At 31.9% G+C, this 16,616-nt stretch overlaps 1 protein-coding gene across 2 annotated transcripts; it reads left to right on the plus strand.

Annotated features, from left to right (window-relative positions):
* Window positions 1–163: 163 nt before the first annotated feature.
* On the plus strand, window positions 164–11,214 carry Cdc42 (Cell division cycle 42). Of its 2 annotated transcripts, none has more exons than XM_089645957.1 (5): window positions 164–301; window positions 3,652–3,996; window positions 4,627–4,736; window positions 5,683–5,880; window positions 6,595–11,214. In XM_089645957.1, the coding sequence occupies exons 2-5, from the start codon at window positions 3,819–3,821 to the stop codon at window positions 6,682–6,684; spliced, it is 576 nt and encodes a 191-aa protein (XP_089502083.1). In that variant the 5' UTR covers window positions 164–301; window positions 3,652–3,818; the 3' UTR covers window positions 6,685–11,214. The 2 variants fall into 2 exon arrangements, with proteins under 2 accessions (XP_089502083.1, XP_089502084.1); XM_089645958.1 differs by lacking the exon at window positions 164–301 and adding an exon at window positions 3,210–3,334.
* The last annotated feature ends 5,402 nt before the right edge of the window (window positions 11,215–16,616 follow it).

Raw genomic sequence — 16,616 nt, forward strand, 5'->3', positions numbered from 1 at the left:
TAGAAATCAAATGCACGAAGTCAGCCTGGACGCCCTCCCGCCAATCCGCCCTAAATAGGTTACTGGCACTTGCTGGCACTCTTTTTATAAATAGATAAATAGACTGCCATACAATTTTAAAAACGCTAGTGTTCTTCAAGTACTTACTTGCTTCAAGATAAATCGGTGAATGCAGGGTAGCAATTTCTGCCGCTAGCAACATTGTAACGTGCCCTGCCCATGCGTCCTAGTCTGACGTGTTTATAAATCGGTTATATCCAACGAATATAAAGAAGTATAATGCAGAACAAGCAAAATTGAGGTATTTTAACTTTTCTCTCTTCACTGTACTGTTTCATTCTAAAATTGGGTTGTTAGTATGTCGCGATATGTGCGTTTGATAAAAGACAGATTCACCGACAAAATGGACGTCGGTATTCGTAATTGCTACGCTTGCCGAGTAATTTATTGTGTAAATGTATCCGCTAAGCGCGTCTCGTGTCAAATCTCAACTGTTTTTATGTCCTCACGTTTAAATTAAGATATTGTTATATGTCCGCAGGTGTTTTGGAGTATGTTATTCATATCATTGCTAATGCGTATGTTCTGTTGTACACCGGTGCTGGCAGAATAATGTAATCGAACTTATAATATTAATTTATTCATTTTGATTCCAATTGACCACGGAGCGTTGTTTAGTCCCAAATTGCAATGTTTAACATTCGACAAATTGATAATAACGAATATTGACATGTCTGCCAGTTTTATTAACATATCAATGCGAAAGTTTTCCTTTAGTTTCAAGTGACTAATGACTTGTACATAAGGTATTCCGAAGTTGGTTTGCTCATCAAATTTTATTCTAAAATATTCACCTCTTCTCAGTGCGTCTGTTATTTTCGTAATTTATGATGAATTTTTCTATTTTTTTTAAATCAAGAAGAAATTTTCCATTCAAATAAATAATTTTTGTATTTATTGGGATGATGTCCACATAATTTTAAAATTTCTCCGTTTGTTATCTTATAAATAATTGAATTACAAAACAATACCAATTCTATTGACTGATGCTGGTTTTATATTTATCTAAACTTTGAACTTGAAGCTATAGATTTGGTATCCACAATGTCTGTTGATATTGAATAGATAAGGAGATTTTATAACTTATTTCACTCAAAAATGCTCATTCCTAAAAACTACTAGAACCTTTCTATTATAATTTCTTTAATTGCTTTATTTCACTTGTTTACATGACCAATGTAAAATTTATATATGTTTGTCAATTTTAAACTCACATTAAGATTGATCACCACAGCAACTTAATTTGGATTATTTGTGTTTTATTCTGACTTGTGTATAAATAATTTATTAGCGATATGTATACATATATATATTATGCTCATGTTTATATTTGTTGCGACTTACTGCCTCTTAGTGCCAGTTGTTTCACATAACTTGAACAATTTATTCAAGTTCTGTGAAACAATCGGCCCAAATTGAATTATAACAGAACTTTCACAACACTTGAATATTAACTTTGAAATATGATGAATAATTGTTGAAGTTCTGTGAAACAACTGGCTCTTATTCTGCTTATATGTTTTGTACCTGTTACGACCAATTCATCAATCCCTTCTTAAACTATAACATTTTCCCATTCCGATGACTCATCAAACCTCAAGTTTTCTGTTTCATTACTTGTATCTAACTTCTGCGGATGTTCTCAACAATGTTTCCTTGCACCAAATCAAAACTGTTTGTTCATACTCCATTCTTACATATTTTCACATTACAAACCACCATAGCCAACAATAAATTTCAATAATATTCATAGATCCTACCGTTGGCCATAACTATGTCTATCATTGTGTAGCAATTTTTATCTGCTGTATTTAATATTTTCTCGTAGTGTTGCGTTCAAATGCCCGAAGCACTCTAAACTATTCTGTGACAAAAGAGCGGTAATTGAAAGATATAATAATTTTTATCTGCTGTATTTAATATTTTCTCGTAGTGTTGCGTTCAAATGCCCGAAGCACTCTAAACTTTTCTGTGACAAAAGGGCGGTAATTGAAAGATATAATAATTTTTATCTGCTGTATTTAATATTTTCTCGTAGTGTTGCGTTCAAATGCCCGAAGCACTCTAAACTTTTCTGTGACAAAAGGGCGGTAATTGAAAGATATAATAATTTTTATCTGCTGTATTTAATATTTTCTCGTAGTGTTGCGTTCAAATGCCCGAAGCACTCTAAACTATTCTGTGACAAAAGGGCGGTAATTGAAAGATGTAATAATTTTTATCTGCTGTATTTAATATTTTCTCGTAGTGTTGCGTTCAAATGCCCGAAGCACTCTAAACTATTCTGTGACAAAAGGGCGGTAATTGAAAGATACAATAATTTTTATCTACTGTATTTAATATTTTCTCGTAGTATTGCGTTCAAATGCCCGAAGCACTCTAAACTATTCTGTGACAAAAGGGCGGTAATTGAAAGATGTAATAATTTTTGTCTGCTGTATTTAATATTTTCCGTTGCTGTATTATTTAATATTGCGCGCAATTGCCCAAGGCACTCAAAAAAATTCTGTGACAAAAGGGCGGTAATCAAAAGATATAATTTGTATGTACATATTATTATTTTATGATTGTGTGAATTACTTTGTATCTAAGATTATTTGACTTCTGCCATTTTGACAATGGATGGCACTTTTCGTGACATTCCTACATTTTTTGTCAAAATGAAATTATGCGTGTAGCGGCATAGTAGTTAAGTAGATTTAAAACTTTTTGGGGCGGGTGGACAAATGATTATTTGCTATTTTCACAAATTCTTGTCTAGAACGTCTACTCCCAGACAAAAAATATTATACTTTTGGACAAAATATATTATTATTGCTGACTTTATTAATACTTTACGATAGTGGATTTGTGACAAAACACTAAAAACAATTTTCCAAAAGCAAAATTGACATTTAATGCCGGGGCGAAAAATAGTTTTGTAATTTTTCTCGAAATTTATGAAACTGGCAAATTTATATTTGTTGCGTATTCCGTATTTTTGTTATTATTATTCATAAATATTATTATCGCAATATTTTCTATGTATTGCCCTTGGTTTGACCAAGCTATAGCCATGGCAGTAGTGCTTCAATAAAATAAGACTTGATTAATATTTGTATTAAACATTATATTTATTTATTCAAAAAACATACTCTGCACATCTCACTAGGGCATTCCTGTATCAAGATGTGATAAAAATATAAAAGAAGAATATGTATGGATAGCCAAGTATTAATGTGGGACTAAAAAGTATATAATTTAAAACTCAAATTCGAGTCTGGCGTCTGCTAAGGTACACACAAATGCGATACATTTATGCATGTCAGATTGAATTTTTTTTTATTTTCTTTATAATATAATATTCATATGTGTGCATATCCATCCGCCAATGGTGTAGTGTACTAATAGTTTGAGTGCAATGTGAAATTACTCAATAAAATATTTATGTTATATTAAAATCATTATGATAGAAGCGTTGCAATCCCAGTAATGTTTTTTCATAATATAATTACACTTCACAATTTTGTGCAATGCCATCAATACATATTTTTCCTTGCAAAACTTATCCTAAAGAAATTTCAATAACACTAAATCTCTCATTTGTTACAGTGATTTGACAGGCAGTTGATGTATTTGTTTATTATGAAATCATCAGTATCTCAGATTATAAAGAATAGTAATTGAAAGAATAGTTGAATTCTCACTCTGATTGCTTTCGGAAGACATAAAGAACAAAGTAGACTAAAGCACTATAAGACCGGCTCAAGTTTAACAAGATGCAGACCATCAAATGTGTCGTCGTTGGAGATGGAGCCGTTGGTAAAACCTGCCTGCTCATCAGCTACACCACGAACAAGTTTCCTTCGGAGTATGTGCCCACTGTATTTGACAATTATGCCGTCACAGTCATGATCGGAGGAGAGCCATACACCCTAGGACTCTTTGATACTGCAGGTATAGTAGTATTCCTTCAATGCAGTGTGTTGTTTGTAATTATGGCTTGAGATGTTTCTGAACTCTGCCTTGATTTCATTCTTCAACCATATTGGTTCCGTAAGTTATTAAGATGTACAAACAGTAAAGTCGGTGGCTGCGTTGACATTACGTTTGGGTCCCACCCAGGCATAGTGTATTCAATTCCTCGACTGGCTAAGTCCTCCATCACAGCACAAGCATTTTCACCTTACTATCTTGGTGGTAGGAGATTTTCAAATATTGTCAGGTTATTTGTAACCTAGAAATGTTTGTCTTTCTTTTTAAAATAAAATAACTATGCAACAAATTTCTATGAAATAGGTAAAACTTGTACGCACATTTCAGTTACCAGAACAATCAGCGAAAGATATGATAAAATGGCCATTTTCAAAGAGATATTCAATGGACAATAATAGTCCGTCCTCTAATTTGAAATGTACACAGTCTATCATCTGAGTGCAATGCAAGCCACTGCCGAATTACTAGATTGCTTGTTGGTTGCTTGATCAGCGCTCAACTAGTGAATATTTTTTATTCAACATTCATAGGCTTTATTAGGATATTTTTGCCAATTGGTTTTCCTAAATTTAATCATTTATTCCATTGCAGGTCAAGAAGATTACGATAGACTAAGGCCTTTGTCCTATCCCCAAACAGATGTTTTCCTCGTGTGCTTTTCTGTAGTCCATCCCAGCTCATTTGAAAATGTCAAAGAAAAGGTAAATTTATTTAATTTCTTTGTTTCTGTTTCTTCTCAAAACTATTGAATTTTCATTTTAATAATTTCAAAATCGTCTAAATTATTGATTTTATTTATTAGAAATATACCAAAATAATTGCAAAGGCATGTACTGAAAAGTAAAGGAATGTGTTTACAAAGAACAGTTTATTTATCTTCCTACCTAATTAAATACCTGATGCATACACCAATACAATAGAGTAGTGAACAAACAAATAAACTTACATTGTCAGGTTGCTGGCAAACATCACAACATAGCAAATATAAAATAATTTTATTTCACTTAATAATACCATAAAAAAAGGCATGGCACATGAGTTACAACTGGGTTAGGTTGTGTGATCAACACATTCTTGATATTATATTAATATTGCAATTTTTTTAATCGACTAGTTTTAATCTAATTTCTTAACATGTATGTATACAAAATCTAAATATCTTATATTTCAAGCGAAAGTAATAACTTTACACTTGCCATTATTTAGCCACATTTCTTTCTTTCGTGACACAAAGAAAGATACTCTTTCTCTTTGTGAAAGAATGCCTAGGGCATTTTGTGGTATTTTGACAATCTTTCTTTGTCTTGACAGCTTTGTATAGTTTCAAGCACTGATGAGATAACCAATCGAGTGTTGTGGTCATATCTGGTTCGCTGGAAGTTAGGTCATTTTTCTCTATATTTACCAGAAATTGAACAAACATTTTGAAGTACCTAAGTTTCTTCTTGAACAGATAATTAATTTCTTTCGAGTTTAGGAATAGAAAGGTCGACCATCAGTTTTCTTTCAAATCGGGGTAGATTAATTAGAAAAGGAAAACTCAAAAAACTCTAGGAATTTTCTCTTTAGTGGTTTCAAGTAATCTGCCTAAAGGGAACATTTGAATTGAGGTCAAGATGCAATGCTAATTTTTTAATATTCTTTCAGTGGGTGCCTGAAATTACACATCACTGCCAAAAAACGCCATTCCTTCTCGTGGGAACGCAAATAGATCTTCGCGAAGATGCCGTTACCATGGATAAGCTAGCAAAAAATAAGCAGAAGCCAGTGTCATTAGAGCAAGGAGAGAAATTGGCAAAGGAACTGAAGGCCGTGAAGTATGTGGAGTGCTCTGCTTTGACTCAGGTAATGTGTATATATGTTACATTCATACTTAGGTAATGGATATTACTTAGTTATCTCTGTGACCTTGGCTCTCTCTACGCTCAAGTGAGAGAGAAGAGAAGAGAATACATAATATTCCTTATTATGTACTCTCTTCATTTGCAGTGTAATTAATTGGAATCAGTTACTATCAGAGAGATTTAAGTAAAAACTTAACTTGTGCAACTCCCAGCTTAACTTTTCTTCTTTTCTTCTACCCCACTTTTCCATCATTCCTTTCTGTCCCACGACATTACAAACGGACAGTAAGCTCACATCAAGAGACAAATTCCTAAGATTAGATCTCACTCTACAAGAAAGGTGGAAATATGGATTGGCTAATGATGTCTGGAAAACACCCTGGGCTCCACTGCCTTGTATATTCTAGTCCTCAATCAATTTTTATTAAAATAAAATATCAAAGCTGCTCTTATAATCATTGTGTCCAAGTGAAGCGCAGTGCACAAGTGGGACCCAAAAGACTCAACAATGTATGGTACATACTATCTAGCATATAGTTGGCAAATTACTGTGTGCCTTTTGAATTGTGCAACAAAATTAACAAGTGTCCCAAGGGCGAAGTTCATGGCCCTAGACTGGCTCCAGTATCTGGATGACCAACCATAACCCCCTTCCATAAGATAAAATAATACATTTACATTAAGGAAAATACGAATGAGTCTGTTGTGTTTGCAGAAAGGATTAAAGAATGTGTTCGACGAGGCCATCCTTGCCGCCCTGGAGCCCCCAGAACCCGTGAAGCGCAGGAGATGCGTCCTGCTATAAACCAACCACCCCTCCTGTGCCAATACAAACAAGTTCCGCCTGCTAAAATTAAATCACGTAACTGTGCATTTATCTGTTCTGGGTAGGGTTGTAAGTTATTTCTTCATTTTCTATTGAAAAAGTATCACACTTTGACATTACAGCCTTCAACTATTAATTATATCTCACAATTATAAAAAGTTTTCAAGTGATCCCTAGTATTACATATACCAGTTTTGTACCTACTTGCATTTCCTAGCAGATGATGTTGTGAATTTGTACAACTTGTATCAAATTAGCGGTAGCCATTTAGGATTTACTTATGACTCTACCTGATAATAATATATTTTATGGTCCAATAATCTGCATTGTAGGGTTTTGTACAACATAATAAATTGTAATTTAGTTAAGCTGCCGTGCATTGTTAAAGAAGTGCATTTCCTTATTTTTAAATGTTTATACACGGTGTCCGGAAACTCGTAGTACAAGCGGGAAACTGGAGAATCTACACCACATGGGGAACCCAAAAAAACATAAAGTTTTTTGATTTGAGCATTTTCAAAAAAAAAAAAAACCAAAAAAAAATATTTTTCGGCTATTTTAGGGTTAAAGTTTTTTCTGGTGTTTAGGGTTGAATAACAGATGTTTTAACCCTGCAGAGCAGAAATATTTTATGATTACACCGGGTTAAATGAAGGGTGATTTCAAAATAATGCTTCAAATCCGAGTTTCTTCATTTGTTTTACTTTCAAATAGTTTTAATTAGTTGGGTACTTTGATCTTCAGTAATAATTTATAAGAATTTGATTAAAAAAAAAAAAAAAAAAAAATCAACTTCAAACTCGATTTACTTGATAACGAAAGCTCAAATAAAAAAAAAATATACTACAAAATCGACTCCAAATGTGATGTAGATTCACCAGTTTCCCGCTTGTACTACGAGTTTCCGGACACCCTGTATAGAATTAAAAAAAAAAAACTTTTAAGACATGAAAACTGCATGATAAATCTTCTTTTCAAAAATTCAATAACAAAAAACAATCTGTTTCTTTTCATAATATTGGTAAGGCAGTCCAATTTGACCATCAATTTTGTCAGGGATTCCCAACTTTTGAGTTTGCGGCGCCCCTAGAGAGTCAGAATATTTTCTTGAACCTTTGTGACTTCACACCCATCATTGAGTCACTTTAAATATCTTTATTGGGGAGAAGTAATAAAACAAATGAATAATTTTAATTTAAAAAATACTGCAATGTCATTAGTAGTCAGTAATTATAATGTAATATGTTAGGGAACCCCTGAAATAGATGATAAAATAAATGTATAAAAGGATTTAACTTTACCTTTTGCTCCTTGGGGGGTGCATTCGCTATGTTTGTTTGGAACATTATTTATAAAAAAATATATTAAACTTGTTTTCCGAGGCGATTGACTGTAACTTCTAAATGAGTCAAATTATTCCAATGTTTTGTATTCAGTTGAGAATAGCTTCCTATGATAATGTCTTATACTAACTAGCTGTACTGTAGTGTTTCTCATCAGTGCATCATCGCTGGGCACGTAATACCTCCAATGTGAAAAAAAAAAATTTGTAGAAGAGTGAAAAAACACATTTTAGCATGAATATGAAGGGAGACTTCTATTTATTTTTATTTATTGTGTACATTAATAATCATTATTAATATAAATAAGTATTATTTGGGGTCGACCTTAATTTTCCTGCTTCATAATTGGATTTTTCACTCTCCTGTAAAATATATATTTTTATTATTTATTGAAGGTATTATGCGTCCCGTGACGACATGCTATACGTTTAAGTGAGCTAAACATACATTCATAAGTTATAATAATAGATTTGTAAATAATAGCAGAAAATATAACTTAAGTAGTTACCGAAACTCATTTTATATCAAAAAAAATTTAGCAATAGGATATTTAGTAAAATATATAAAATAAAAGTGGGCACTTGAAAAGCAGCAATTTGCAATAATTACATTGGACGAACATAATGTTTAAGACACTTGGCGATGACGGCTTGTAAAGCGCCCTGCAATTCGGAGTACATAAAAAACAAAACACCAACTAATAATATTGAAAATAAAATGTCTGTTTTCAGGTGTAGTTGTTTAAATTCATTTTTTACTTTCTTTCATTATTGACTGCAGCTTTTGCAATTCAGCACTGACAAAATGTATTATTAATCTCAATTAAGATTAGTATGTAAAAGGGCACAACAGCTGCCTGGCCCTGGTACCACTGCCGGCTGAGGCGCCGTATAGAAATGTTCATAGCCATCTTGATTCATGCCTTGTAAATAATTAAACACTTTTCCATGCTTCAATATAATATTAAGTAATATCAACCATTTATGGAACATTCATTTTATGTGCTTAAATTGTAATGTACATTTTATATCATGAATACTTTTATGCATTTGTTGTTTTTTAAGTCTGTGAGATAACATTCATGTTTTTTCTTTTGACAGCGTGATACAAATGGTCTTGACTAAAGTCGTATATTTAATGAATTTGGCTACATGTGTGTCCTACTTTACTTTTAAGTCCATTTCTACATTATGTCTATGGACAGGGCCGTATTTAGGATCTGTAGACTCCGAGGCTGTGGTGCAGGTCCTAACGGTAGGGTCCGGGGGTAATCATACTCCCCAGTAAAAGGGGGGTCTGCCCCGGAATTAAAAATACGCAATTCAGAGCAAATTCTAACTAAAAAACTAAAAAGAAACATGTAAAGTTTACAATTAAATAGTAGAAATTTTACTATACCATATTTATCCATTGATGAAATGGTAAAATTGAAAAGAACTGAAAATCTTTAAGGCAATCAAGACGATTTATGAATATTGCTACGATCTACTATATTTTGAAAAAAAAACACAATGTTGAAATGTTCATGTCTGTGTTCCCAAAAATGCAAAATTCAGTATTTTCTTATTTTTTTAAATAAATTCAGTGGTGTCTCTGTGTAACTTCAGTTCAGTGACAACTAGAACTGGGATTTGCTTTGTCAAAATCGGAACTGATAATCAGAACGATTCAGACAAGTGATTAAGTAAGTACGAACATTATTTTATTAATTCATAATTTTGTATTTTAATTGAATACCTATTTCTTTGGTCAAAATTTTTGATTCTCTTTTGAAGATAAATATTTTCAGATTCACAAATCCTACAATTATAACCTCCTGTGATTTTTCACGGGTCTGCGGCGCTAGTTTGAAATAAAATGTATTGGTATGAAATTGTAGTCGTTACATATGACTCAATTTGTAAATAACTTGTTGGCTAATTGGTTTGCGCCTTCACTTTAAACTGATGAAGCTACTTATAATATCTTTACAACTTAAATTTAAACAATTTGTTGTGCGGGCCCATAGACTGCAGCCTATCTTGATAGCCTGCGCATAAATACAACCCTGTCTACGGACTCAAATCTTTTAACGATTATAATTTGGTAAGAGATTTATTTTGTTCTTCCACATTCCCTTATAGAACAAAATGCTTCCACTCTGGGAGTTAACGCATTCCCTGTCCTTGTGAAAACATGCAACTCCCCACAGATTCAGTATTATTATTTAAAACTTTGACTTGAGATCTCTTGAGTGCACGGATCTAGATTTATATGTAATGCTATTCCAACTCCACAGAAGAAATCGCTTAAACAAATACAAAATATTTGCCAGCAGTCAATTTAAAATTCTGTGTTTTGTATCAAGTACATTAATTTTACAGTGAATTAAGTGCCTCTTAAAATAATTTGAAGGATTTTCTATTGTTATGAACATAATATACATGTCTTTAATAATACAATTATCTTATTTACAATTCATTAGCAACTTTTATTTTCCCACTGTATTGGTATTTATTAAATTCAACCCTTTATTGTATGTCTTTTAACTTGTTAATTCTTGTTATTTCTTTAATTATTGTATTGTATTTAAGACACCCAAAATATAATTATTCCCAAGATAATTGGTTATTTCCACACTTAGTAGAATATTCTAGTAAAAAAATAATAAGAATAATTTCCATTTTATAGTTTCGGGAGAAGGGGAAATGATTTTAATGTTTAACTGGATTTTTCTGTTTTATACACCATGTGCCATAAAATACATTGAAAACCATTATAACCATTATGCATATGACTAGAAAAACTCTTTTACTTGATAAAATAACATTTGCTTTAGCAACTGTGATTAATATTACCCAATATGTAATTATAAAGGTATCATAAAAGCAATTCCATTTCTGACCAAAGTATCAAAAAAATATTATCTTACTATAAAAAATTGAAAATTAAAATTAATGCTTCGAAAATTTTATAGGCTTAAGGGAAACTATAAAATTTCTTTTCTGTGCGCAGGGTGTATAATATTGTTGTAAGATTTATTTAACAATTTTGAAAAAATTCCCATAGTTTAACATTTTATTTTATTTTTATGTCAATATTAATTTAACAAGTTCTATGTAATTAAAGTACTGTTCAGAATATTTATATTATAATGCATTTTGGTAAAATATTTTATATTCAGCTACATAACCTGGTTAGATGAATAAAGTTATATTTATCTTTACTAATAAACATTTCTTTTTTATTCTTTACCCATTCTCGAACTGGCTGCTTGCGGTGCGCAGGGTGTTGAACCAGACAGAAAGAGGTGCACAGGGTGTTGAACCAGACAGAAAGAGGTGCACAGGGTGTTGAACCAGACAGAAAGAGGTGCACAGGGTGTTGAACCAGACAGAAAGAGGTGAACCACGGACTCTGCAAATGTCATATTTTAGTTGGAAGATAGTTCCAAGGAATACTACTATTCAAAAAACCGTTATGTATTTTTATTTTATGAAATAACTGGTTTCAAATGATTTGCCTCGACCTTCTAGAGAAAAGGCAGTGCAAAATGATATTTTATAGCTTTAAGCCATTTCCCTCTGAGCTGCCACAATCTATGGATGCTATCTTAGAAGACCTCTTTTTTTTATTTAATTTTTTTTTTTTTTAAGACAAACATTCCCGGGTTACGAATAACCTGACAATATTTTAAAATCTCCTACTACCACACAGTAAGCTGAAAATGTTGCTTGTGTTGTGATGGAGGACTTAGCCAGCCGAGGAATTGAACACACTACGCCTGGGTGGGACCCAAACGCGATGTCAACTTGGCCACCGACCGGTCTTTACATAAATAGAATAGTATACGTTGGCATCTCATGAGTTTTTTGTTTTCGTTTTAGAAATTAATTAAAAAATAAATTGGTTTAATAAAAATGACATTTTTACTACATCAATTAAGTCAGTATAAGCCCGTCGTCCCACTGGCTTGGTAACGGTATGAAATCGATAAAAATCGGAGATCCTGCGCAGATAAGTAAAATTAACTACGGTTTGCAAAGCAACCATTGTGGGAGTCTTCTGTGCAGGTTCTCCAGTTTTTATCAATTTCATACCGTTACCGATCCAATGGGATGACGGGCTAAGTTCGCACAAAAATTAATTCATTTGGTGTGGTCAGTTTCTGTCAAAATAATTTCGAATGGGTTTAGTTAATAAGCATTAATCAAAGAAATAATATTCTAAAAGTATATGGCAAAGTTTTATTTGAGTAAATTAAATATTTTTTTTAGATAATACAAAATTATTGCCATGGATTTATCTTCACACGTGCCTACAAACTACAATGGGTCTGATAAAAGACTGATGCATGTAATGCACCTGGTACACAAGCAACTTAAGTTGTGGGCAACAGTTGCCTCACCGCATAAAAATCCATTACGGTATATGGAGGTGTGCACAAGACAACGCATGAATTTTTAAATATTTGCCAACTGTCGCTGCAACCGAAGTTGCTTGTGTGCACCTGGACTAAGATGGGACCTGTTTTAGACTGATATCTAAAGCTTAGCTTATAGAAAGGGTCTATTGGTCCACTTACAGACTAACATATACTTCTTTTAGTCAAGGATGAGATACAACATAACAGACTGGGAAGTCATGTTTTGTATTGCAGTAGTATGAAGCCTGTCTATTTGTCATAATGTGAACATTTCTATACTTGATAGTGTCACACCCAAAGACAATAATTTTCGACTTAACAAAACACATGTTATAGTAATTGTCATATCACGAACCTCTGTGTTGCAGCAAAACGTCAAAAGCAAATAGAACAAAAAATCGATTTTTTATATGAATTTTTCGATCTTTGAATTAGGATTACTTTGATACATTAATTGCAGAAATAAAAAATCGCCATTCTATGTAATTCATATCTTCCCTGCAAAGTGTTAAAAAAGTTACATAAAATTGTCTTGGAATGAATCTCCTTTCGGAATGTACCACTAATTTCAGAACACTGTTTGGATCAAGTCAAAAATATGCACTTGCACTCAATTTTGTATACATACTAATAAATGTCCCACTGTAACAGTACAGTAGTTACAATAGAGCTCTCAGCGGCAGGACCATGCATACGTAATTGTAGTTTTTTATAAAAACATAGTTTATTTTTAAACAATTTTATTAATAAAAGAATGACCACACATAGATAAATAAAGTGTAAAATGAAAAGTGGAAACATTTGTGATGAAAATTTTATCATAAGATTATAAAGGTACATATTCTATTTTTAACTAAAAGATAATAATTATAAGATAAATAGAAAATAACTATGCATTAACAATTTAATATTAAGAATTCACACAACAAAATAATCAAAATTAAATTAAATTAATGTAATATTTTCAGCTAATACACCCTTTGCTTCCTAGAAAGTTTTAAACTCTTTTCATACAAAGTGGTGCAAAAGTTCCCACTCTTCGCTAAGGCAGTAACTGTTTTTAAATAAAAAGAATATGTTTGTTGATTGTGTTTATTTAGAAGTAAATTTTTTTTCCATTTAATTGTAAAGATAATATCGGTCAAGTGGCAGTTGCCAGAGTTTATGCCTATCCGGGCCCGTTTTACAGCATTTTTCAAAACTTTTGGCAATAAATTCTCCACTTCCTGTCAGATGTCCCCTTTTAGGGCCGCCACGGCCTGTGGATTGCTCGTATAGACCTGTGACTTAAAAAAAACCTAAAGAAAACTGTCTGGAACAGTTATCTTGCAGACCAAAATGAGATATTAAGTGACCGGAAAATGCTTGCTTCAGAACGTCCACTGTCACCCTTGTGTGTGCGCTTGCACCGTTCTGCTGGAACCACATGTTCTCCAAACCAAATTCGTCAATTAGTAGTAGCAAAACACGACTGTGTATCATGGTTCTGTAGTGCTCACACCAGCTGCAGTAACACTGTAGCCGATGATGGCCTAGAAAAAAATAAACAGCTGTTCTGAGGCCAACTATATTTTGAGCCAGTCTACTCGAGGAGAGCGGCTAAACGCAGCAATTTTTGCCCAGTTGGTGCCGCACGACTACAAAATTCACATTGAACTTTACTTTCAATAATAACTAAAGCCACTGACCGATTATTTCTCAAAAGTATTGACATAATTATTCTGCATTCTTTAGGAGTCTAGCGATCCATAGTTTTTCAATGTGTATTCTGCTTCTGTTTACTTCACAAATATAATGAAATAAGGCCATTTGCAAAAATGAAAGCATCTTCCGATAGGGTGATGACTTTTGCGCCACCTAGTATATTTACAATAGTTAATATGTAAAACTTACCAAGCACCTGAAACTTCATTGTTTCGTCATTATGAAATAAATATAATTCATCAATTGAATACCATACAAACATTATCATAAGAAATCAATACACATAATAATAAGACATAATTGTCTACTTGCTTTTAGCCAAGTGGCCCAGAAGTTAGTTGTTAGCCAATTCTATGCAAGTTAAGTACTCTCTCAAAGGAAAAGCAATCTTTCACCATAAGATAAAAGTAGTGAATGTCATGAAAAGTAAATCATTAAAAAGTCAAAACAGGAGAAAATATTCATAAAGCTTATTTTTTTGTTTTCATACTATATAAAAAAAAATATGCTTATACATTTTTGTGTAATTATTACTTGTATGTAATACAAATGCGGCAGGTGTGTATGTACATACAATAGAAAAATTTATAGGTAAATTTGATGAAAATATTTATTTCTTATCAAATATCATCAAAAAATATACAAATATACAATATATCAAATTAAACAAAACGAGAATGAATTAGAGCGCAAAATAAGAGATTAAATGATAATTCATCAGTGGGAAAATTGAAAATCTTATTGTTTTATAATAAATATCTACAGTTTTAAGTTTTTTTTTAATTTTAAACTCCTATAAAAAATAAACAGATTTAAGGTTTTTTATACATACTCTATAAATAACATTATAATTCATATGATTTATCTCAAAAAATGTTTACCTCCACGCATCATAAACACTCCTCAAGGATGAGAACTAAGTGATTGGTGCTATTATGAACAAAAGTATATTTTAAAACCATGAGAACATGTTAACTACTTAATTTACAATATGTATATGTAATTTATAATACATAGTTGGTTTAGGCTCTCAGCTGTCTTTCTCATAATAGATAATACGGAGGGATAAGAACAGGTTAGGAGAAAACGTTACACATAATTACGCGCATGCGTACTGTGGATACCGGCCGTAATAGCGCAGTATTAGTGACTTTTTAAAACCGTTGGACCCCAAGGATTAGGGATGTAATACTATGGACTTAAGACAGAGATCGGGGACTTTCTTAAAAATCAAATATCGATCGGTCGCACAATGAAAATCTAAAAAAAGTAGTAATACCAATTGGCAGCACTATCAGAGGAATATTTTAAATCCAAATATCAATTTACCAAAGCAAATAAGGAAAGCATTATCAAATTGGCCGAATTTCGAAGCAATTAAAAGCAGACCGGGTCAATGAAATTGAAAATGTCATGTGAAGAAACTTGAAGTTAGCAACTAAACGCGAAATGCAAAAATTACCTTATTTTTTGAGGATCGGAACAAAGTGATCCCAGTCTAATAAAAACTTGCATGAATAAATATTTATATTATGAGTAAATATTTTAACCTGAGCAGTATACTGCCCTCTATAGCTATACCAGTGCTGCAGCAGCGTATTTGGGAATCTTAATATGTAAGACTGAAGGTGTGTTCAGTAAATGTTAGGTTTAAAATAACATGGGATTATTTTTCATACGGTCTTTATACTGTTTATAACTAAAGAAAATTATAATTCATTTACATAAATCGTTGCTAAGATAAGAAAATTTTAAAGTTAAGTTAAAATGTAAAATTTGTCAGTACCTAAATTTGGTGAAAGAAGGTTATGCTTTATAAATCAAGTGAAGCAGTTTTCATATTTAGGATTTTAAATATAACGTAAAACTTTGAGAGACCAGGCTTACATAACCTAACAATGATATATATATATATATATATATATATATATATATATATATATATATATATATATATATATATATATATATATATAACTGTACCTCAGAAGTCAAAGGTCGGCTGTCCAGTTTTTTTTGAAAATGAGTTTTGTATGAGACCTTTTTAGTTTTTCAATTTCAGAAGTATAAAGACGGTGAAACTAAGTTAAGTCAACATAAAAGGTCTGGTGTCCCCACAATGTTCAAAGGAAAATAATTACTATTTCCTCTCTCAACAATTTAAAAAATGTGACAACCGACCTTTGACTTCTGAGATACAGATAATATGTATGTGTTTTATTACTGCATGGATTTATACATACACATTATGTATGTGTAAAACCAGACAATAACAAGTTAAATCAAGCAATTTTTTTTATAAACATTAAAACTAAAATCATAATAACATTTTCAAAGAAAAATATATTTGTGTAAGTTTCATGTTAAATATATTGTGATGTAAATTTAAAATGAAATTTGCTACTATGTAGATGTTAAGAAAAATTTATTTTGAGAATAATTTATCATATTTTATTGCA

Source organism: Hesperophylax consimilis, chromosome 23 (genome assembly GCF_061612785.1).
Source record: "Hesperophylax consimilis isolate HC1 chromosome 23, BYU_Hcon_1.0, whole genome shotgun sequence".
Lineage (NCBI taxonomy): Eukaryota > Metazoa > Arthropoda > Insecta > Trichoptera > Limnephilidae > Hesperophylax > Hesperophylax consimilis.